Source organism: Scardinius erythrophthalmus (genome assembly GCF_964197995.2).
Source record: "Scardinius erythrophthalmus genome assembly, chromosome: 15".
NCBI lineage: Eukaryota > Metazoa > Chordata > Actinopteri > Cypriniformes > Leuciscidae > Scardinius > Scardinius erythrophthalmus.
Window position 1 is genome coordinate 21,363,775 of NC_138235.1, and position 23,880 is coordinate 21,387,654.

Sequence of the window (23,880 nt, forward strand, 5' to 3'; positions counted from 1 at the left end):
TTCATGGGTCTGTATGGCCACTTGTTCTCGCATCGTGCAGATGCGACGTGCCATATCTTAGTCAAGCCACCAAATCACTAAGCCCTCTTATTTTTCCATGTATGATATACAGTACACTACTGTACAAAAGTTTGAGGTCAGTAAAAACGTTTTTTTGGAATGTGTCAATTTTGCACTCTTGATATTTTAGAGTGTCTCCCCTTCATTGCTGTGCACTTTTTGCTGCAGCGTGGCTGATTTGTAGATTTTACACACAAAAATTTAGCTTTTGCCTATTTTCCTGTTCATTTCCTATGGCGGTCATTCGAACAACTCAAGTGCAACTTTTTTTCGTATGACCAATAATTTTTTGCAAATCATGTCCACTTCTTTTTTCTTTTGTTTTTTTTTATAAAAAAAAAAGTAATGACCGAACAACACCAGGGTTACGCAATGTTTTATCTCAGTTATTCTAATCTTTTAGCATAGCCCTAATGTTTGTGTAATTTTTTTCACAATTTCTTCAAGCTACATTCAACAGAATGTTTGCGGGTACGGGCGGGAGTGGATACAAACATTGCAGGTGTGGGCGAGAAACTCACATGTTGTGGATTGGGCGGTAATGGTTAAAAATTCAGTGGGAGCGGGATTAAGAAAACAGTCCCGTGCAGGGCTCTACACCGATGTCTGGAGTTATGATGCTATAAAATAAATGACATTTTAAAAACAGAAAATAGTTATTTTAAATTGTAGCCATGTTTCATAATAATACTATTTTACTGTGTTTTTGATGAAAAAATTTGTTCAGCTTTGGTGAACACAAGAGACTTCTTTCCAAAAACATTGAGAAAAAAAAAAAAAAAACGTTTGTAAGATTGTGTGGTAAAGATTGAGTGTGTAGTGACAATTTTTCACCCTCCAATCAATACCTGATGGACTATATTAAGTCCTGTCCCAATTTCCTGTTCTTGTGGAATATCCTGTTTCAGAAATATGCTATATTACAGGACTAAAATGGGTTGCAAATGACAATATCAACTTAAAAGTTTTCCCCATATTTTCCTCAGGCTGTTTTTGATTTGTCATAACATTCCTATTGCCCAAGTAGCCGCAGCTGGTTTGAGCTTAATTGATTCTGAGCATTCTGTGCATCTGTGCCACTTAGCAATCTATTGTCATTACATCCAAGTGCCCAAATGTAGTATGTTTGTTTGGAATGTTATTATTGTTCTTTTGCAGCCCATATGAGCGTCGGGCTAACCAATGAGATGCTCTCCTGATGATGGGTCCCACACCGTGTAATTTCCCGTCTTTCATGGCTCGTTTCCTCTTGGGCAACGTGCGTAGACCTGAGGGTGAATCTAGGATGTGACATACAGGCTCCCTGCTGCCCCCTCTGCTGTTCTGTGCTTTTCTGGTGCTTCACTGTATGTAAGACTCATCCAGCAGAACGTCTCTGCCTGCTCTTTACCGTTACTTATCCAAAGTCTGAAAGTGACTTCCCTGCTGAAAAGAATGCCTTTCATTCTGGTCCACTGGTCCAGGCTAATTTTTTCTATGTACCACTGATGTACGTAGATGGTCCCTGTCTAAAGGTACGCATTTATCTTTGCAAAAAATTTGCAAAATTTCACTTGTTCAAAATACATTCATTTAAAATAGAAATCCAAGCTATCAGGAGTTTCAAGTGAGGGTGAAAAAGTTCCCCATGTATATTTCGCATCGGATTCAAGTTGGTCACATAAATGTGCCACATTGACCAACAGAAAACGGCTTGATTTAAAATCGACTTCAGTATAGGCGGTGCTTTGCTAAATTATTGAAAAAAGACTGAAATTGTTTTTTTGCTTGCTGAAGATTTTGGCAATGTGACCCCACCTTTACTCTGACAGTCCTGCAGTGCTAAATCTATAGCATCAGATGCTTTGGTTGAGTTTTAAGCTTGCAGTCTGAATTAAATGTGATGAGAATGTGATTTCTCTACACTGAAAAATACTACAATAAAAAGTATTGCAGTGATCACTTTCATGAGCACGGAGCAACAAATATATGGTCTGACCAGCATAGTCCGATTTGAGGACAGATAGTCGCAAAAAAACTCTCTGTCTAGAATGGCTCAGTCACTTTGTGAATCATTCAGAACGGTTACCAAATTAACATCTGACTCACTCACTGAACCAAAGTCATTAGCCTACTTTTAATTATATCTGACTTAAAATCGTTGTGTTGTAGCTAATTTAAGTTTCCGAGACTTCTCTAAATTAATGCAGTGTTATTTTAGTTTAATGTATAGACTATTATAGCATTTATTAGCTTTTATTTTTATAGTTTGTTTTCATTTTTATTTTAGTTTAATTTTGTCATTTAAAATTTTAAGTTCTAACTAATTTTTAAAAATATGTTTTATTATTGTATTATTATTAGACTTATTTATTCCTGTTAGTTGCCAAAGTAGCATTTTCATTAAAGTTTTTAATATTGAGGTTTTCCATGTAATATTTACATTTTATTTTAATTCAGCTTTATTTCAGTTCACAAAAAACTGCTTAAAGTATGGTATAGATGTACACTCACCTAAAGGATTATTAGGAACACCATACTAATACTGTGTTTGACCCCCTTTCGCCTTCAGAACTGCCTTAATTCTACGTGGCATTGATTCAACAAGGTGCTGAAAGCATTCTTTAGAAATGTTGGCCCATATTGATAGGATAGCATCTTGCAGTTGATGGAGATTTGTGGGATGCACATCCAGGGCACGAAGCTCCCGTTCCACCACATCCCAAAGATGCTCTATTGGGTTGAGATCTGGTGACTGTGGGGGCCATTTTTAGTACAGTGAACTCATTGTCATGTTCAAGAAACCAATTTGAAATTTGTGACATGGTGCATTATCCTGCTGGAAGTAGCCATCAGAGGATGGGTACATGGTGGTCATAAAGGGATGGACATGGTCAGAAACAATGCCGTGGCATTTAAACGATGCCCAATTGGCACTAAGGGGCCTAAAGTGTGCCAAGAAAACATCCCCCACACCATTACACCACCACCACCAGCCTGCACAGTGGTAACAAGGCATGATGGATCCATGTTCTCATTCTGTTTACGCCAAATTCTGACTCTACCATCTGAATGTCTCAACAGAAATCGAGACTCATCAGACCAGGCAACATTTTTCCAGTCTTCAACTGTCCAATTTTGGTGTGCTTGTGCAAATTGTAGCCTCTTTTTCCTATTTGTAGTGGAGATGAGTGGTACCTGGTGGGGTCTTCTGCTGTTGTAGCCTATCCGCCTCAAGGTTGTGCGTGTTGTGGCTTCGCAAATGCTTTGCTGCATACCTTGGTTGTAACGAGTGGTTATTTCAGTCAAAGTTGCTCTTCTATCAGTTTGAATCAGTCGGCCCATTCTCCTCTGACCTCTAGCATCAACAAGGCATTTTCGCCCACAGGACTGCCGCATACTGGATGTTTTTCCCTTTTCACTCCATTCTTTGTAAACCCTAGAAATGGTTGTGCGTGAAAATCCCAGTAACTGAGCAGATTGTGAAATACTCAGACCGGCCCGTCTGGCACCAACAACCATGCCACGCTCAAAATTGCTTAAATCACCTTTCTTTCCCATTCTGACATTCAGTTTGGAGTTCAGGAGATTGTCTTGACCAGGACCACACCCCTAAATGCATTGAAGCAACTGCCATGTGATTGGTTGATTAGATAATTGCATTAATGAGAAATTGAACAGGTGTTCCTAATAATCCTTTAGGTGAGTGTATAGGCTATAGTAAAGTTATGGTCATTTATTTGATGATTCCTCAAAAGTACTAATAAATATTAATGGAATCATTAGGTGGAGTTAGAGTTGTGATCAAAATCGTAAAATTCCCATCCCTATCCAACAATGTTGGTGTGATTTTAATCTGTTCTTTATTTGTGGGATTTGTGGTTTGTGGAGGAGGGAAAGGGGTTAATCGTCAAGATAGATTTGTGACTGACTGGATTAGAGGAGAATAGCAGTAGTGGGACCTACAGTAATCCGTGTGTCTGTTGAATGCTGGGTTTGACCTCCTGAGGCTTGGTGTGTCATCTGCTCTTAAATTCTGTCGGGTTGCTGCTTGCTCCCTACGAATCAGGCTGTGAAACGGGAAATCTTGATCATCATCCCTTTTTCTTTCCTTTCAGTTCTTCCTTTAAGCGTTTGATCTAAACCAGATGATCTTCCTGTTGCAGTTTCCATCCACAAGCAAACTGCTCGTGCCGAACCTCGTCTTGTGTCCCTGAAAGACTAAATTGATCATGCCCCTTTTGTTCATGCTACAAAAAGGCTGGGACACTGCAGACAGAGATGATGGGATCAGTAGCAGAGGTCGTTTAGAGACAATAGTGGTCGGCTGCAGAAGCCGCATTGGGAAGACATCAGTTGGTCAGTGCATACAGAAAGAGCGGGCTGAGATCCGTTGCAGAGGTCACAAACATGCACGGCTATGCCACTCGTCTCTGCTGACCTGGATAAAGCCATTGCTTCAAGGTATATCTTACAGGAAGTGAGGTCATCTCAAATATCAGTATTCCTCGAGTGGCATTTTTTGCAGCGTAATCTGGTTTATATATACACCACCATTTCTATAAGGTCCTGATGGTCAGTTTATCAGTGAGAGAGGACATCAGGACATCTATGTGAGTCGCCTACATTATTTCACTTCACACAAACAGCTGTGTAATTCTATGTGCTGGTCCTTGACAGATGTTTTCTACCCATAAAAGACGATAAAACAAGCCTTTATTGTCAACATTTTTCAAGAAATCGCTCCCTTTAAAATTCCAGCAGCGATGCATGTCTCATAGAAAAAAACATCTATGCCAAAGGAAAAAAAAAAAGATGTTTTTGTCTTATCTCAGCAGGAGTATAAGTATCAAAGGCTTATGTGCTTCACAGGAACACGAGACACTTCATTGAGAAGAAAAAAAGCCAGAATGTTTGTTTAATGACTCCAGTGAAGTTCCGCTTTTAAAAACCACATTCTTTCTGTCTGCAATATCAGACAAGAACTAAGAATTTTTCATTTCGAGTACTGATAGTTCTCAAAAACTAGTACATGAGCAATAATGAAAATATTTTAATTAAAACACTGTTATGAAAATGAATGTTGACATAAAAATGTTTATCAAAATATGAAAATGTGACTAGAAAAATTACACTGCTAGATTATCAGTAATGCATTGTTTTTGAAAAAGAAACATCTAAAAGGAATAGCTGCATATGGTGAAGCTGAAGAGTGAATGACCATCAGTTAACTGAAGCCTGTTCCTAGATACACAACATAAGTGTAACATTACTAGCCTGACTACGTCAGACTTCGTACTTCCGCTCAATTTCAGTTCGCTTCTGTACTCAGTTTGAGATAGCGACCTATCTCCCAGTTTTCCTCCGGCCTCAAAACAGCCGGCCAATCAACGAACAGAGGGTGGGCTGAGAGCCGTGACATAGACGCTGATTGTACCGTGGATGCGTAGATTTACTTCACATAATCTGCAAAAGTCTTCACAGCCATGTTCACGCCGGTTTTTCGCTCTATGGTTTTGTTTTCGCATCATACATGTGTTTACAGTGGAAGTTCGATGCGGCTGAGCCGGCGTATAACACGCCATAACCAAATGTTATGTGATTGGCTTGTGGGTAACCAATGATTTTAAACTTCAGACAAGCAATTGAATGAACACCAGTAAACTGAAGCGATTTGCTAGCAGCTTAATAAACTCAACCAAATGCATTCTATATGAGATTTCGCCGGTTTGGGCATGCTGTCCTAACTGGACAGCCAACCAATCAGACCTCAGTAACTGCCCAAAATGTCGAAATAATCAATCATAAAAAAGAAATAAAATTTTAAAAGTCATGGCGGTTATCGTTTTCATGACGTCTGAGTAGGCTACTCGAGTACTTGTGTGCACATCCCTACCAAGAACTCAAAAATCTACTCAGGAATTGCAGTCGTACTGTAGAATATCAGTTAAGCAAGTATCTACACAAAAGCCAAGATGTTTTTCCCCAGAGTACAATGAGAAACGGACAAAAATGCCCCATGTGTTTCATTTACCTGCACAGAGGGGGAAGAGATTGTGTTTGGATCACCTCTGATTCAGAAAGCAGAGGAGGCACAATACACCACCCCCCAAATTTAGTTGTGTTGCTTTAATAGTAAACTGTGCTGAGACAGAAATCTCTTTTGTGTTGAGTATTTTTTCAGCATCCCGCCATGAACATTGCCGAGGCATATCGAGGTAAAAAAAATGTCCTGGACTTAAAGGGGTGGTAAAACACGATTTCACTTTTCTAACTTTAGTTAGTGTGTAATGTTGCTGTTTGAGCATAAACAACATCTGCAAAGTTACAACGTTCAAAGTTTAAAGCAAAGGGAGATATTTGCTTTTAAAGAATTCAATTTCTAAGAACTACAGAAACGGCCAATAGGGACTACACGACATTCCTGTGGGCTTGCTGACATCACTAAGCCCAATATTTACATAAACCCCTCCTCTGGGAACACAATACATAGAGGGGGCGATGCCATTTTATGTTGCTTTGGAGAAGAGTTGTTGTGGTAGTAGAGTGCCGTTGCCGCTATGCCGTCGAAACGCTGTTATTTTCACCCAGATTGCAGGTCCACTTTGTTCAGTCTTCCTAAGGACGGTTACAATTTATTTTTAACTCGGTCCCTCATAATTATAATCCAAATGTCGGTCTCTGTGCTGCACATTTTCTGGAGGAAAGCTTCCTCAATCTACACGAGTTACAATGCAGGATTCACACAACGGCTTGTCCTGAAAGATCGAGCAGTTCCAACTTTAAAAACAGAAGCTGTTGTTTACGAGCCACAACATGTAAGTATTATTTTTTCGTTGATGAGTTTTCCTGTAATAGTTTGTATTGTTAATTGTACATCGTAGCGAGCAAGTAAACGAAGGACAACGCTGTTTGTCTCCACAAACCAGTTTGTTAAATGCTAACGTTAATTCATACTTATCCGACAAACACATAGCCTACAAACTTGTGTTTAATATCACCAGCGCAGCGAACTTTGAATGTTCGTGGTTGTTGTCGTTTATGTGATCACTGTAAATTATTCTTTGATTATAGCTTTTATGTATTGTTTATCTACAGGCATGCTAAACATGGTTTGTGTTTGATTTGGCTACTGTTATAAAGCCGATGTTTAGTGTTCGTATTGGGTTAATAGTTCCGGCGACAGATATTTAGCTACAATCGTTTTAAATATACAAAAGTAACAGTGTCATATAGCGATCACAATAGATCTGCAGTCTTAAAAAAAAAACATACCTTTCTGAAACGTCCTTTAACAGCCGTTCTTGAACAGGTTCTGCTCGATCCTCTCAACTAACATTCTCTGGGTCTGATTCGGGCTCAAACTGGTATGGGAATATTAACGCCGTTGTTTACTGAAGCACAAACTACCGGTGAGGGTAAGGGGCGTTTCCGAAACAACGTGCACTTGGCGGTTAGCGAATCACAACACAGTGGTCCAGCAAACCAATCTGAGCCCATTGCGTATTTTTGAGGGCGGGGCTTCTTAGAACCAGGAAATCATCCGACCGTTTTCACAAGGAGGGACAGAGCAGTGTAGAATAATGGTTAAATATGTGAAAAATAATGCGAATTTTAAAAAACGAAGCATGAACACATGTTACAGTGCACCCCACAAACACGATCAAGCCTTAGAAAAAAGGTGTTTTACCACCCCTTTAAGAGACCCTTGCATTTTGTTACATTCTATTGAGCTCCATCTGTTTTTAAATACATGAGCATGTCTAATCTAAAAAGACATGCATTAATCAAGGTCGGATGAACCCAATATTAGTCTAGTTATACAAAGGTTTCTTATGAACAGTTAGTCATTCAGGAAACCCACTGAATAGATGATTTTTTTTTTTTTATGTTTTTTTTTTTTTATTTTTTATGTAGGATGATGGGTCACTTGTAACTTGAATGTACAGTTGGTTCATTGGTAATGAATCACATGTAGTTTGCGGATTGTGAGGTTTCAGATTCTTTTTTTGCAAGAATATGCACTACTATTCAAAGGTTTGGGGTCAGTAAGATTTTTTGTCTTGATAAATATGACAAATAAATAAAACAACATGATGCGCTGCTTTAGCGCGTCTCGGTCTCCTTAAAGATCTTTCTGGCGCACACCAAAAATGAACCAAAATACAGCGAATAGCCTTATTGGCTTGCCTACTTTTGAAAGTCAAAATTTAGATTATTTGACATTAAATGCATTATATATGCCTAAGTCACTTTGGAATAAATCATAGCGTGTTTCGTGATAAAAAACGTGACTTTACAGTCTGGAAAATAGGCTACAGCAACTTATTTCACGGACCCCCTGCCACTTAAGAACTGCTGGCCTACAAAGAAGAAAGCCCTGTCTAGGCTCTTCCGTTGTGCAGAGCCATTCGTTAGTCTAGTTGTTTGATGAGAAAATAAGTTTCGTAAGCTCCGTGCAACTGCAGCAGCGGAGGACTAGGCCTATTATTAGAATATTAGAAATCTAATATTCAAGCTGTTTTCTCATTTTTCTACTCTTAATATTAAATCAAAAAACGACTGAACGAATGATACATGGATTCTCTTGAACCACCACCATGTTTGCGGCAGAAAACTATTGCAGTGCAGCCAAAATGCTCCGTTAGACTTTTTTGAGCTCCTACTCTTCCCTGTGGATGACCTGTGGCCTACTTTCTGTACGTTCTGAATTTTCCGCCGTTTGAATTTTAGAAAAATGAATTTGAAGGTCCGAATTTCTTCTTCATCTTGAAAACTTGAATCTGTATTTTTTAAAACTGAATATTTGCAGTCTAAGAATTCAGAACAAAAAAAATAGCTGTTTGAAAGTACATGTATATAAAATTCAGCCATAAAAACATTTCAATTTGTTAAATTTCAAATGTTCAATATTCGTTTAAAGAAATCAAATTCAGAACTAGCCTATTTCAAATTCCACATAATATAAAATTTTACACTATTCAAATAATTTTGTCATATTATAAGCTCCATACCTAGTCATAGGTAATGCTGGTGCCGTTACTGGTCGCCAGACAGGAACAATACTGTACAAACACAAAAGCTTGTGTGGTGTTCTCAAAAAAGTGGCCTTGCTCTGGAAATTGGATTCACATTTTTATATCAGCTATCACAGTAACTGGTACTTACTGTGAAAACATTATTTTCCATTCATGGTGCTCACTGCCTACAATACCATGTAGTTCAAGGAGATTCATGCCTTGCCTGAAATGTAAGATTTTAATCTAAGCGTCCAAATGCTTGTGCGCAGATGAACTGGACTTTTAGATAAAAAGGTAGCTTCTTTTATGTTGTGGTACAACATAAAGATAACCTTTTTTTCCTGGTCTTTTTAGTTGGTATCCTTTCTAAGAAACTTCTGATTGGGTATATTGGCTATTCTGGTAAATTTGGCTAGATGTTGGCTGTCATGTCTGTTATTGAATAACAGTTATCTGTGTTACTTGGTGTGGAACTGCTGGAGAAAAGATATGTGAAATGAATTTCATTTCCAGAAGTTTTTCATCTTCCCGGTGACTTTGTACTGATGTCTGTTCATACACTCATGGTTAATTCATCTGGAATGCCTACTGATAAATGTTCACATCATTCAGTGAAATATTGTTTGTTTGTTGTGTTATGAATCTTTTTAAAAAAATGTAGGCTAAATGTTTAAACTGTATGCAAGTATAAGGGAAAATGTACAATATTTTGGATACTGTATCTGGCCACCAAAGTGCATTTAAAGTGAAGTACAGATTTTCTATTTAGTCTCTGTTAATCTAAATTAATTATAATTATACATAAATATGTAAACATGATAAATGATATAAATGTAATATGAGAAGAAATGATGTAAATATAATGAGAAATTATTAAATTATATATTTATATGATATATTTTAACAAATTATTAAAGAAAATAGAAATATTTTTTATTTAATTAAATAAAAAATGGAATATAATGCACAAGATATATGAACTACTTTTATGGTGTGTGTCCTTTTTTAAGTTTGACCGTCCCAGGCCAGCCCTCATTCACTTTCATTGTATTGAAAGGAGTGGCTATATAGCCTATTCTTTTTGTGTTCCACAGAACAAAGGAAGTGATTATAATAAACAACATGTTTTAAACTCTGAAGAAATGACACACTTCACCTTTAAAGCATGTGAAGATCTCTATGACGGAAATGAGTGATGCCCTTTCCTCTTTTGGGCTTTTGTTCTGGGTCGTGTATAGAATAATGGGCAGGGGTGGTTACCGAGCGTGCAGATTTGGTTTCGCTGCTCTTCAGAGAGAAAAAGAGGGGCATCGGCAGGCAGAAATAGCTCCCCTCCCCTCGCCTCTGGATCAATGAAGGTCCAGTCAGAATCATTGATCATAGCCCATCTTCATGTAACAGAATGCTTTATGTTTTTTAGCCTGTGGCTGACACTGGGGTGTAATATCTCAAACAGACACTGATATCAAACTGTCTGTTTGTCCTTCCAGTGATTTGATCACATCCGCACCCACATTTTTAATCTAGCGTTTACTTTATAGCATGCTTTGGATGCGTGATCACCAAGTGTGTTTTGACATGATTATGTATGTATACCTTTACCTTATGTGTCAGTGCTGGTATTTTCCCTTTTCGTGGCCGGTTTTCTTACCCAATCAATATTCTGCAGTGGAATCTCTCGGTCTGCAAGATGTTAATCCTCATCGACATCACAATGTGTGTTTTTGTGTGTGCGTTTTTGAGGGCGAATGGTTGCGTGTATAAGTGTGCACTGCAGTCATACAGGCCTTAATAGAGTAACGGCAGTCTTATCAATACGCTCACCTTTCTGTGTTGAAATGATACAGTGTGCTTCCTTTAGGAAGCTATTGATCCCAGTGGACAGAGGGAAGGCGGTCAAAGACAGAAAGCTCATGTAACATGCTCAGACATCTGTTGGACGTGAGAAATAAAGGATTTGACGTGACAGACAGCTGTCAGTGTTCATCCTCGGGCCCAGAAAGATCTTGTGACCTTGTATGTGGTGGATGTGTGAAAAATTGGCTCTTGAGCTGAATGTGCCGCCATGATTTGACTTCCTGTCTGTGCCATAACACTTCCTGTTGCTAACTTAAAATAACATTTTCCTTTTCTTTTTTTTAAATTTCATGTTAATTTATAATATGATAAAAGACTAAATTTTTATTATTGATTATTTTAAGATTATTATTATTTTATTTTTTTATCTTTTACAACACACAAGTTTGTGTCTAGACTAAAATAGTATATCTGTTGTTGTTTTTTAAAGATAAAGTTCCATTGTAATTATTATTATTATTATTTTATTAGAACTCACATAAATGTCTGTCCAGACTAAAAATGTACATCCATTGTTTTTTTTAAAGATAAAAGTAATTTTTAAACAATTATTATTTTATTTTTAGAACACAGATACATTACTGTCCAGACTAAAAATGTATGTCTGTTTTTTGTTTGTCTAAATCAGTTTCAGTATTGCAGATATAGATCAGTTTCCATGGCAGCACATATATATGCTTAGCATTCCTCCTTTTATTTATTTATTTTTAATCCTTTACATTTATTTCTTTATGCATTTGGAGCCATGTCCTTGCCATGTTAAATATGGTTATAAAGATGGAAAAAGGAGGGGAACTAATTCCAGATTGAATAAGACAAGACACTGAGCATTATCGTTTGTTCCAGACGCATATGCAAAACAATCGCATAACTAATCATTTATGCTCAGGAAATACCATGACCACATCACTCTTTTTTGATGCTGCATTCACTGTTTTCTATTGCTGAATGATTCAATGTGGAAAAGGTGCTGTGAATAGCCTAAACTCAGTTATATCAATATTAAAGGCATTTTGTGAGAGTTTCATTGATTTTTACAGTATCTGCGATGCAAATGGAGTTGATCAGGTTAATTGTTTTGGACTTGCCAACATAAACCCTTTTCCACAGTATTGTGCTTCTCACAAGGACACCATCAGTCTGCTTGCCGATATGAGAAGGAAAGGTTGAAGAGTCGGACAGGAAGGGTTGGCTTGCTAACTGGATTAGCTTTAAATGGCCCTGGTACCAAAAAGCCTCCCCATAACCCAGCCTAGAAGATCCTCATCTCTTAACGCAGGCGGAAGGGGCCAATCTCCTTACAAAAGCTTTTTTACAAGCTCAGGAAAGCAAATGTTGCCCCAGCTTTCTCATGCATGCTTTAAGCTGTCTCAGAGAAATACATTCATTTATATTCATATTTTAGTGCCTCTGTGCTTGACAAAACAGCACGGCGTGCCTCTGAAGGCAGGCATCAATCATTGAAGGTACATTAGGCGTGTGTGCATGTGTATTTACGTGATGAACCTGTATATTAATATGCTATCTGTTTTTTGTTTTTCCCCCCAAGACATTTTTTTGAACTTCAGACCTGAAGGCAGAAGAGCAGGTAGTCTGACTCCCCTTGGCATGCTATTAAAAATAGACTCGCTCCTAAAGTTAATGATTTTTTAAAGGCTTTACCCCCTTCACGTCTTAATTTAGACAATTTACAGCTCAGTATACAGCGGGGCAGCTAACAGGCTAAACCTGCTAATAAAGTCACTCTACAAATGTCCACACTCCTGGCTCGGAGGTTCAAGCTGCGTGAACGTAAATCAGTTAAAGCGATAAAAGGCTCCTTTCATTCTCACCCACCCAAAAGCGTATCATTATGAAAGCAAAGTTAATCAACTAAATGAAAAAGCAAGTCGGGACAAAGGTAACGCCCAGCCCTGGCTGAGAAGAGACCATCTCCCAAGGACGTCTGCTCTTTGTGTTTTGTGTACGCACACACAGCTTTCAGACAAAAGAAACCCTGAAACACAGTATGCTCAGCCCACAGAGCCACCCAAACCCTCCGTAACTGAAAGTAACCGGGTGATTGGACTCGTTTCTATCAGTTATTCTCATTAAAGACACGGAGGAGCCAGGATGTTTCGTGAAGGGGGGAAATGCCAGGCTGTCCCTGCTCTCTTTATCTGCATAGACGGCAATTTGTCAGAGAGAGAGAGAGGGAGAGAGCAGAATGTCACATGCATGCAGATGAGAGGAGGCTGTAAGCATGATCATTAATAAACAATAAAAACTAATAAAAGACTATCAGAATTGAGCCGTAGGGGTGTGGGGAGATGGAGTTGGAGAGATTCGGCCGCTGATGACCTGCATTGTCCTAAATTGGATTAGCCGTGCGGAGCTGATCACGGGCTTGAAGCGGTTAAACGCTTTTACAAGATTGTAATTGAAAAGGAGTTAAATGTCAGATTAAAAGAGGCTCCTGTTTGATGTCCTATTGGAAGATGATTAAGGAGGTGCTGGATTGTCCATTCCGGGACTTCAGTAAGGGAATGAAAATGCGGCAGAATACATTACGCAGGGTTTGGGGGGTGGGATGGGTGTGTGGCCACTTTAAGTGCGATCCTCTTTGTTGTCTTCCTGATGGTTTGAGCCAGCATGTTTCCTTGTGACCTTAAAAGGGTTTCTCTGACCCCTCCCTCTGCTGTCTGTTCCTATCAGCTGACCCTGCTGACTTCTGCTGACCCCTGGGCATCACTCTTGATCTCTGGGGGCACATTTATACACATGCACATGTATCCGGGATTTGTTTGATTTGATGTATTATTCAAACGTTGATTATTAAAGTCAGTGCAGGCCTCAACAATAAGGATGGCCTGTTGGGCCTGGGTCAGTGTGAGGGTTTCAGGCTGGTTGACAACTCTGACAATCACCTGACCACGATCAATCACTTTTCCTTTCAGGCCAGTGCTGCGCTGCCACTGAAAATCATTTGTTGATCTGGCACATCCATTTATATGGCTTCACTTCAAATTCTGTTAATTTGTCACCAAGATACTGTTATCTAACTAACATGACTAACAAAATTGAGCGTGAGTAAAAATGTGTAAATGCGACAAACCAATAAGTAACGTTTTGCATCTCATGTTATCGTTTTCCAAAAGAGTGATTTATGACTTTATGAAGTAACATTTATAGCTGTATAATTTCTAGTTTGTTGCAAATTTTCCTTTTGTAAAAGAAACCACAAAAAGTAGGCCTACATTGCTACATTTTGGTTTTGTGGAAAACATTTTTTTTTACATGTTAAATGTTTACAAATAAGTTTTTTTTTTTTTGTTTTTTTTTTTTGTTTTTTTTTACAGAACTTTAATATGCATTCCTATAATTGCGTATACTACCATTCAAATGGTTGGGATCGGTAATATTTTTTCAAAAAGAAGTCTCTTATGCTTATCAAGGCTACGTTTATTTGCTACAAAATATAGTAAAAACAGTCATATTCTGAAATATTATTAGTTTAAGATGTTTTCTTTTTAATATATTTATAAATGTAAGTTTTTTCCTGTGATGCAAAGCTGAGTTTTCACTTCAGCCTTATTACTCCTTCATAAATTGGTCACACTTTTGTGCTGGTGAAAACACTGGCAGGGCAAGTAAAAAATCAGAACTAGCAGAAAGAGAACATCTTTATTGTTGCGCCCTGCAGTGAGATAAAAATTAAACATGTTGACTTTCCTAAAACACTTTCCTGGTTGATTTAAAGGTAAAGTATGTAGTTTCTGTGCTACTATAGTTGTATTGAGCAGAATTTAGTGTGGCCAAACAGGTTATCCAATCACTACTATCCCAAACAGATAGTCCCATCCCAAACTCATGCCACTGCTTGCACCAAGTTACTCAAACGTGCAATTTGTTTAAATATTCTGAAGGCACTATTGAGTAGGGCTGTGTATTGGCAAGAATCTGGCGATACGATACGTATCACGATACATGGGTCACGATTCAATATATTGCAATATATTTCGATACTGTGCATAAGGCGATATATTGGGATTTTTTTTAAAGTAAAATATATTAAAAATATTTTAAAAAAGACATGATGTGCATAAAAGTCAAAGAAGTTTACTTTAGGTAAACAATTCAGTACACAGAAAATCAAACTGCCAGTTTGGGATTGTGGTTCACAGGTTCTTAGTGAGCAAATTTTTATATGCTCAAGTAGGCCATAATAAAAGAAAATAGGTACATAGCCCCTGTCACAATACAAAACAACAACGTGAACTGGACGAAAATGAATGAAAGTGGATGAAAGTGAACAAAATGAATGTGTCATATTGAAATCAAGTTTTATGTGATAAAAGATTTTAAAAGAACTGGACGCACGAATGAGGCGAAGCGCGCCGCACTAAACGCCTCGTGCCGCAGGACCTCCAGACGCGTGTAAACGCGTCTTTGCATTGACTTAACATTGAAATCACTCGCGCCAGATGCTCTATTCGCGCGTTTGGTGTGAACGATGCACGCGATTACATTTAGAAATAGACAAGCTTTGTTTCCAAATGCACCAAGCAAAGATATCCTTTCAGTTGTATAAACTTTTATAAAACCAGCCAATATAATCACAATAAACACATCCAAAATGAAATATTTAACATATAGGCTATATAACAACTGCACAACGTCTAATTTGTAAACAAAATGATTTACGCACTAAATCCAGCATAAACTCCGGCACAATTTGCATATGTTTAAACTCTCAAGACAGACGTCACATCCGAACCTCACAGCAATTGGCTGCCGACTGCGTTTTTCGATTGATATTTGTATAAAGGAACTGCCCAACTTTTTGACGCTCTCGGTCGCTCTCAAAGCTTTCTCCGGTCCGCTGTCAATCCTTAAATGTCCAGTGGACACGCACCGTTATAGGCGAGCCTGGCGAGGACACCAGTGGTGCGTCTCAGCATAGCTATCTAGTGGTAGGGATTTAAACAACATAAACGTGAACCACTGTCTTACGGTCTTACCATGAATATTTTTGGACGTAAAAAAAAAAAAAAAAAAAAAAAACGATATTGCGTTTTTGAAAATCGATACAGTATTGCAAAATAAAATATCGCGATACTCAAGTGTATCGATTTTTTCTTACACCCCTACTATTGAGCCACTATGGCATTTATAAGACAAAATAGAGGTACCTTGCTTGTAGTCACCTTTTCTCATTAAACTAGCATAGAATAAAGTATTTTAACAGCAAAAAATCCTTTGAGGGAGCAGCAGGAAAGGAGAGGGTGGAAGAGTTTCTCCCATTAATAATGCACGGTCAAATTTGCATGTAAACACCTTAACCAATCAGAGCTGGCGCTGGGCTGGTGGTGCGAGGTATTGTGTGATTGGCAGCTCTAGGGGGAAATCCGTCTGTTTAAACAGAGGTCGTGCAGTGTGGCGGGGTGGCAGGGTTCCCCTTCAACAACAGGCATGAGCAGATGGGTCCTCAACCCGCTGTCCCTGGGGCGGCTTTTACGTTCGCCTGTCTAATAAATCATCCTCTTCTGTCCAATACATTATGCACAGGTATTCCATTGCTTTACAAACCTGGCACAGCGTGTACATTCGTTTGAGCCAGTTTGAGATGTTCATGTAGATAATCAACACATGAATGGAACCGCCCGAGCTCTTGAGATAATTTAGAGACATTCATTTGAGGATATGCGTAGGTTGTTATGTGATTAAAATGTTATGATGACTATTCTTCAGAGGTGGAAGACCTCGACTGAACAGGTTTCTCAAATTGAAGAGCAATTGAATAAGTCAAGGGAACAAATTAAGTAAAATAGCCATCATTACAGTCATTGTTTACAACAATACATTTGTGTAATTTAAGATTATTTCTCCATCTTTTCTTTTTGGTCTAATAATTATTTTTCAAATTCTGAAGTTTGACCTTGTTTGAGGTGTTCTCTGAAAAATTCTTTTGACAAATATTTCTGTGAATTCCCCGTACCCTTAACTAGGGCTGGGCGGTATATCGAGTTTGTACGATATATCGATATATTTTTTTGAAACGATATGGAATGAGGCAATACCGTTTATATCGATACAGTTTGATACGAGCACATCTGAAAAATGCGGAAGACGCAGTGTGAGCTGCCGCAGTGAAAGTACATAGTACAATTTGTCCTAAACATGACACAAGCTTATATTAAGGGCTTCAAAATAACTGGTAAGATATAGTTAACAAGTTTAAAGCAGCTTGCCCTGTCAGATGCTTACTGACAGATACTGTTGCTGACTGACAGACAGATAAATACTTGCGCTGTTTAATGCGTTTGAGATGTGTTGCTTTCCTCAGTGCTTAACTTACATTTCCCAGGTATATTCTCCATCTGTAAATGTTAGAAAGTCAAACAAATATGTCCATTTCACTGTCAGGAGAGGACGAGCTTCTGCAATTGAATCTCCGCTAATATTCAAGCTTCCGTGAATGAGCGACGCCGCGCGCATGCGCGCCAAACAGAGGGAGCACAATAGAATAGTAGCGCAATAATTCTGACTAAAATATACATATTGCTAAAATATTTGTTGTTGGAAACAATAAATATGCCATATGGGGAATTTTAAACCTACAAGTATATTTTTATGAAAGTGACCATTATAACGGGGTAATCAAACGCAGGCTAATAGTTTAAGTTCTTTTGTTTTTATTTTCATTTTTAGTTTAGCCTTTAGTCAATTTAAAAACAAAAGCATTATTTTTGTTAGAATGTAATGTGATTTTAACCACCTTTTTGCACATAATATATTGCATAGCCTACATTACATTCACTATATTTGTTTCCATATCCTCCAATATCAACATTGTTTGTAGGATATCATTGGGCAGGATGAAAATGGCATGTTTTTTAAATAAATACAGATTTTCTTTATCCAAATGGAAAAATGTAGAAAGTACCGAGATATATATCGTATATCGCCATTTAACCCAAAAATACCGAGATATGATTTTTTGGCCATATCGCCCAGCCCTACCCTTAACATTACAAATGTACTTGAGAAGTGTCATCCAAACACTCATTTTGAAAAAATTATGCTATCAAATATGACTAAAAACAGAATACAATGATTTATTTGATCCACATATTTATACAGGCGTCTTTACCACTGGCTCAGTGCTGTTGCAAATGTAATATTTTGAATGGAGAAAATCAATTTAATTGAGAAAGCAGTCATTCATTTGAAGAAACTTGTTACGAAACCGGACACATTTTATGTCGATGGAACAAATTTTTCTTTTTCTGAAATGGATATATGCATTTGAAAAATAAATTACATGTATAAATTACATGAGCTTGCTTTAATAATAAAAATTAATTAATTTCTCTAAGAATAACCACTTTTTTTAACATGAATGATACTTCAAATCATGCATTATTTTCTAGGAGAGGTGTGCTGTTACTTTAAGCGATAGATTGTACTAAATCTAGCAACAACAACAACAACAACAAAAAACTCCAAAGACTTAGGCTACATTACCATTGTAAAGATTGTTGGTAATATTTTGGCATTTATTTGAAATAGAAACACTAATATTGTGAAATGTAATTACAATTTAAAATAACTGTTTTCTAATTAAATATATTTGAAAATGTTATTTATTCCTGTGATGGTAAAGCTGAATTTCTAATACTCCAGTCTTCAGTTTCACATGATCCTTTAGAAATCATTTTAATATATTGATTATGTTGCTGTTTACAGTTCCTTGATGTAGAACGTTCAAAAGCAAAGGATTTATTTGATAAAGTTTTTGTTACAACTTAAAAGTCTTTACTGTCACTTTTGTTTATTTAATGCATTTCATGCATCCTTTGCTGAATAAAAGTATTAATTCCTTTAAAAAAAAAGTTTTACTGGCCCCAAACGTTTGAATAGTATTATATTAATTTACAAAGCTAGAGTTTAGGCCATCTGTTCCATTGAATGAAAGTCCCACTGATGGTAGAAAATGTTCTTGATTTGAACAACTTTTCACAACCTTGCTTTTTACTTTTAATTCATAGTCATGTCCATGATATAGTGGAATAGTGTGAATATGTCTGCGTATAGAATATCGGTTTATGCATACCTTGGGAAATATTTCACAGATTTTAATTACATTACATTATTTACATTTCAGTGCATGTTTTTCAGCAGACAAATCGTGTATTTATGTAGCCTTATATACTGCAGTGCAATGTGAATCAAATATTTTCTGATACATATTCCATTCATTATAAAATGATTCATGTTCATTGCTTGATTTTTAAAGCGGTTGCACAAAGGCAAAAAACCTGAATGACTTGACTGAATCAGGTTTTAGAGAGGTCAGGATGTGAATATTTCATTAATAAATCATGTTCATGCCTTCGATAGAATAGATAAACTGAATACTATAACACTTCTATGTATTCATGCTGTCTGCACTGTGCTTTGGGGCCTAGTCGTAATTTTGGTGGTCCCGGTGGGCCACTGCGCCTGTGTGTGTGTATATGAGTGATGCTGTCACTCAGCAGGGGGTGACTGCTCTCTCTGACAGCGCTCCTCATGGGCCTGTTTGCCTGCCAACATCACGGCCCAATCTGACTTTCACATCTATTCTAGTTTTGCACATGCACAGACGTTGCGCCGATATGAGCAATCTTGCCTCAGCTGTCGGACTGACATCTCTCTGGCTCTTTCTCCACAGGATGAGTGTTCAGTGAGTAGTGAGGAGTTTGATATGAGTGACCCCACATGGATATCAGCTGAACGTCACACCGCACTGTCTGACCTGAACCATCCTTCCAGCGCAGATAGGATGCACAGCCCGCAAAACACACACAAGGAAGAGGACGGTAAGAGTTACTGTATGCTCATCTGCGTCTTAGTAAAGGGTTTGAACCCTCTGATTACTCTAGAGTCTCAAATGAAATGCATGTGTGCATGTCTTCAGCATAAAAAGTCATTTTCTTTATCAGTATTTTTCTCTTGGTTCCCAGTAATCAAATCTAATTATACATTATTGAGGAGGGATACACAATTTCTTCACTAAAAGTAGGATATTCAGACCCGATTTAAATAATATATCTTGGAAAAATCATAAATAAAAGGAAGATTTATAATTCATAAACACATACATTTTCCATTAAAAAAACATGTTACAATAATAAAAATACAATTAAGAAAAATCTTCATTTATATCTATGTCTTAATGGAGTCGGTACAATTTTTGAAAGAAGTCTCTAATGCTCACCAAGCCTGCTTCATGTATTTGATTAATAATACATAAAAAATGGTAATAATGTGGAATGTTAAAGTTTAAAATAACTGTTTTCTATTTGAATATATTTAAAAACACAATTTATTTTTGTGATGTCAAAGCTGAATTTTCAGCATCATTACTCCAGTCTTCAGTGTCACATGATCCTTCAGAACTTATTCTAATATGCTGATGTTGAAAACATATTTTTGTTTAAACGTTTCTTTCAGAATTCTTTAATTAATGGAAAGTTCAAAAGAACAGCATTTATTTGAAATAACATCATGTCTTTACTGAAACTTTTGATCAATTTAATGCATAATAAAATTAGAATAAAAGTGTTAACTTCTTTAAAAACTTAAAAAAAAAGTTTATATTAAAATTTAAAATATAAATGAAAATTCATCATATATTTCTTTTAAAACAGGTTTTTAATATTTTAGAAATTTTTTACATCTGCTTATAGACTTAGATATGGATGCTCAGATGCTTCTGAAAATAAGACAAAAATACTGATTTATGTTTTTGGCAGTGTTGTTGAGAGATTGTTTGTGTGAGTAGATGAAGTATGTTCTTTTACACACATGCTGTTTGAGAGCGGTGGAATGGCAAGAATGAGGCGAGAAGAGATGTATGTATCGATTGCGATTGAGTGGCCTCCTCCCTGCTGCTTTCAAGCAAAGAGAAGCATCTGGAAGAGAAAAAATTATAGACGAATGGAGATAAGGAGAAAAAGAGAGATGGAAAGCGAGAGCTCTGAAGATATTGAGTGGTGTCTTTGGATGGTTAAGGACTTGTACAGCCCGAAATTAATTTATCCATCGTCATTTACTCACACTCATATCGTTTCAAACCTGTATTCTCTTCCATGAACAACAAAAGGAGATTTTCAGGGGACTGTTCTGGTCTATATTTTTCAGTGCAGTTACACTGAATGGTGACATGAGCTTTATTATTGACTGAAAATACCTACATCCACCAAAGCTGTCCTTGGCACTTTAATGAGATTTTTTATTTTATCAGATCTTTTCAATATCTGTTAATTTTGTTCACAAAACCATTATGAATTGTACTGGTCCAATTCTTGTGTTCTAGACTCACTTGCTCGATCACGATTTATAAAAAATCTCTCTGTTATTGTATGACTTCAGAACAGTCACATGAGTCAAATTAATTACTTTTGTATTTATTTATTTTTTACTTTTTTTTAAGCATGAAAGCTAGTCCTATAAGCCTGTGTAAATTACGAATTTTCATTTTTGGGTGAGTTACTGGAAGGGTCAGAAGAAGTTTCTCCAGGTCTTTAAGGTCAGTGGTTTCTTGCTACATTTTCCAGCTGTTTCTCTGTCTGTGGGTGACATTAGCGACCAAGAAAGCTCTGCGTTTATATAATGATGGTGAAGCAGAGAGTTTTTAATTCCTCCCCTTCTACCTCTCTCCGTCTATGGTGGAAATATAGCTGTAATCTTTCTGTATTGAAGGCAGTCTAAAACCTTCAATAGTACAGAAAGCTGAGCAAAAATACATAGGCTACATACAGTTTTCTTTTTAGATACTTCAGATAAACATATAGGCTGCATACACATACGTGAAACACAGACACAAACACTCGGTAAATAAAATTAGGTGTGCCATATTAGGTTTTGATGGTATGCCAATTACTAAATTGCTAAATCAGTTTTTCTGCAAGAAACCTGTTATGAAAGTGTAGAATACTGAATGGCTCACTGAAAAAGCCTTGTTTTACACTCTAAGGATCTCCATGGCTTTAGCTACTCCTTCCTTTAGCTCATGGAGGTGTAAACATGAAGTTCTAATGTATAACTTGAATGCACTGTTAATTGCTTTGGATAAAAGTGTCTGACACATACACAGCTGTCAAACAGGGGGAGTGCTGCTGTCCTCTGGAGTTTCTCTCATGGCCAGGCGTGGGCAAAGTACTCTCTGAGGGCCATCAGCTGAGAAAGACCCCCTGAACCCCTCTATCAGCAGGACTCTGACAAGAATATATAGACATGATGATGATGATGATGATGAAGGAAAAAGAGAAAAAAGAGGGAGGTCAGGTAATCAAGACTGCTCTCTCTGACTGATTAGAGTTGCTCTTGAAAGTGAAATGTTCTGCCACAAAGAATAACCTTCATCACCTTTGGCTGATTTCAGATTGCCTGAACATGAGGAGACACGGGCAAATGTGATCGTTTATATTCGCAGAAAGCGTCTTTTTTGAGGTGGCCATGTATTCGGTGTAGTCGTCTCTTTTCCTTCCTTGTACACGTTTGACCTCTTGTAAAAGTTAATCATTGTCTAAATGCATAATTACTCATGCTGTTAATCTCAACCCAGCTTGTCGGTCTAACCTGTGGACCCTTTTGTTCTCTTGGATTGAAGTAACATGTTGTAGTGGCTTCAAAAGGAATTCTGCACATTTTTAAACCATTGCTGATGCATTTTAGTCGTTTAAACAGTAAAGTGAGTCTGTGAAGTGATATTTATTTTACATTTAGATGTTGGTCTTCACTAGTTTGTTTGGCTTTACTCAATATGTTCATACAGTAAATGGCATAACCTGCAGGTGTAACTGCTTCCTAAACGTGCGCATAGGTGTTTAGCATGTGGTTTGTGTGCGATCAGGAGCGTACAGTGTCGGTCTTCTTGACACTGTGGCTCACACTGGCTGTGGCCTTGGTGCCGTGCCTTTTCTGTGCAAAAGCCCGAGGCCAGACAGCAGACATCCCAAGTCTCCCGGAAGTTCCGGGAGTCTCCCGCATATTGATAGCGGCTCCCTGATGCCCGCAAATCAGTTAAAATCTCCCGGAAGCAAGAGCGCGCAAGCGTAGCGCGCGCACGGCAGAGAGAGGGAGCGAGAGACCTTGCGTGTGTGCGCTAGTGTGCGTGTGTGCCTCGGGATTTTATCTCTACTTTCGAGCCGAATTAATCAGACCCCCCCCCCCCCCCCCCCCCCCCCCCCGTTGGAGATTTCTCGAACCGAACTCAGGGTTCTCAAGTTTTATCAAAATCTTGGAGTGAGATCACATGCGATTGGGGGAGGAGCCCTAATGGAGCCCCGCCCCCACCTGGCCCCGCCCCCCAATTTTACCCATTGTTCATATTAACCAGCACAAATTGAAAATATAACAATTGGTAAATCTGATAAATGACAGAGCAATTAATCACATCAAATATACTCTTTAATGTTATATTTCAAAATTACAATTAAGTTACAAAAATTACAAAAATATAACAAATTGCTCCAAACAGTTTGGAAAAACAAATATTTTTTGCATTTTGAATGTGTCTAACTTAGTCGAAATGGTATAATTATTTATTGTGTGGTTGGACATTGTGAACAGATGACATATTAGAGTATTATTAAGGTATGTGTGTGTGTTTGTGTGTGTGTACAAGAGTATGTTACACACTCCAGCTTATGAAATGTGTTTTGTGTTGTAAGTGTTTGAAAAATACAAATGCAATGGCAATGATTATGTATTAATAGTATTTTTAGTTACATTAAGGCTAAGTTACATGTATTAAAGCAGAGTGCTCTGGGTAATATTTTATATCCTGTCAAAACATAATCATTGCCATTGCATTTGTATGTTACACACTCCAGCTTATGAAATGTGTTTTGTGTTGTAAGTGTTTGAAAAATACAAATGCAATGGCAATGATTATGTTTTGACAGGATATAAAATATTACCCAGAGCACTCTGC

At 37.6% G+C, this 23,880-nt stretch overlaps 1 protein-coding gene across 4 annotated transcripts in view; it reads left to right on the forward strand.

Moving 5' to 3' along the window:
* LOC308703783 (nucleolar protein 4-like) overlaps positions 1-23,880 on the forward strand; it is a 73,469-nt gene that overhangs the window by 34,878 nt on the left and 14,711 nt on the right. For 2 of the 4 annotated variants that reach the window (XM_081387693.1, XM_081387692.1), the window contains one exon: positions 19,612-19,759. In XM_081387693.1, coding sequence (XP_081243819.1) covers positions 19,612-19,759 — 148 coding nt within the window. Of the gene's footprint in view, positions 1-19,611; positions 19,760-20,759; positions 21,315-23,880 lie in introns of those variants that run through there. The other 2 variants (XM_081387695.1, XM_081387694.1) reach the window with 2 other exon arrangements.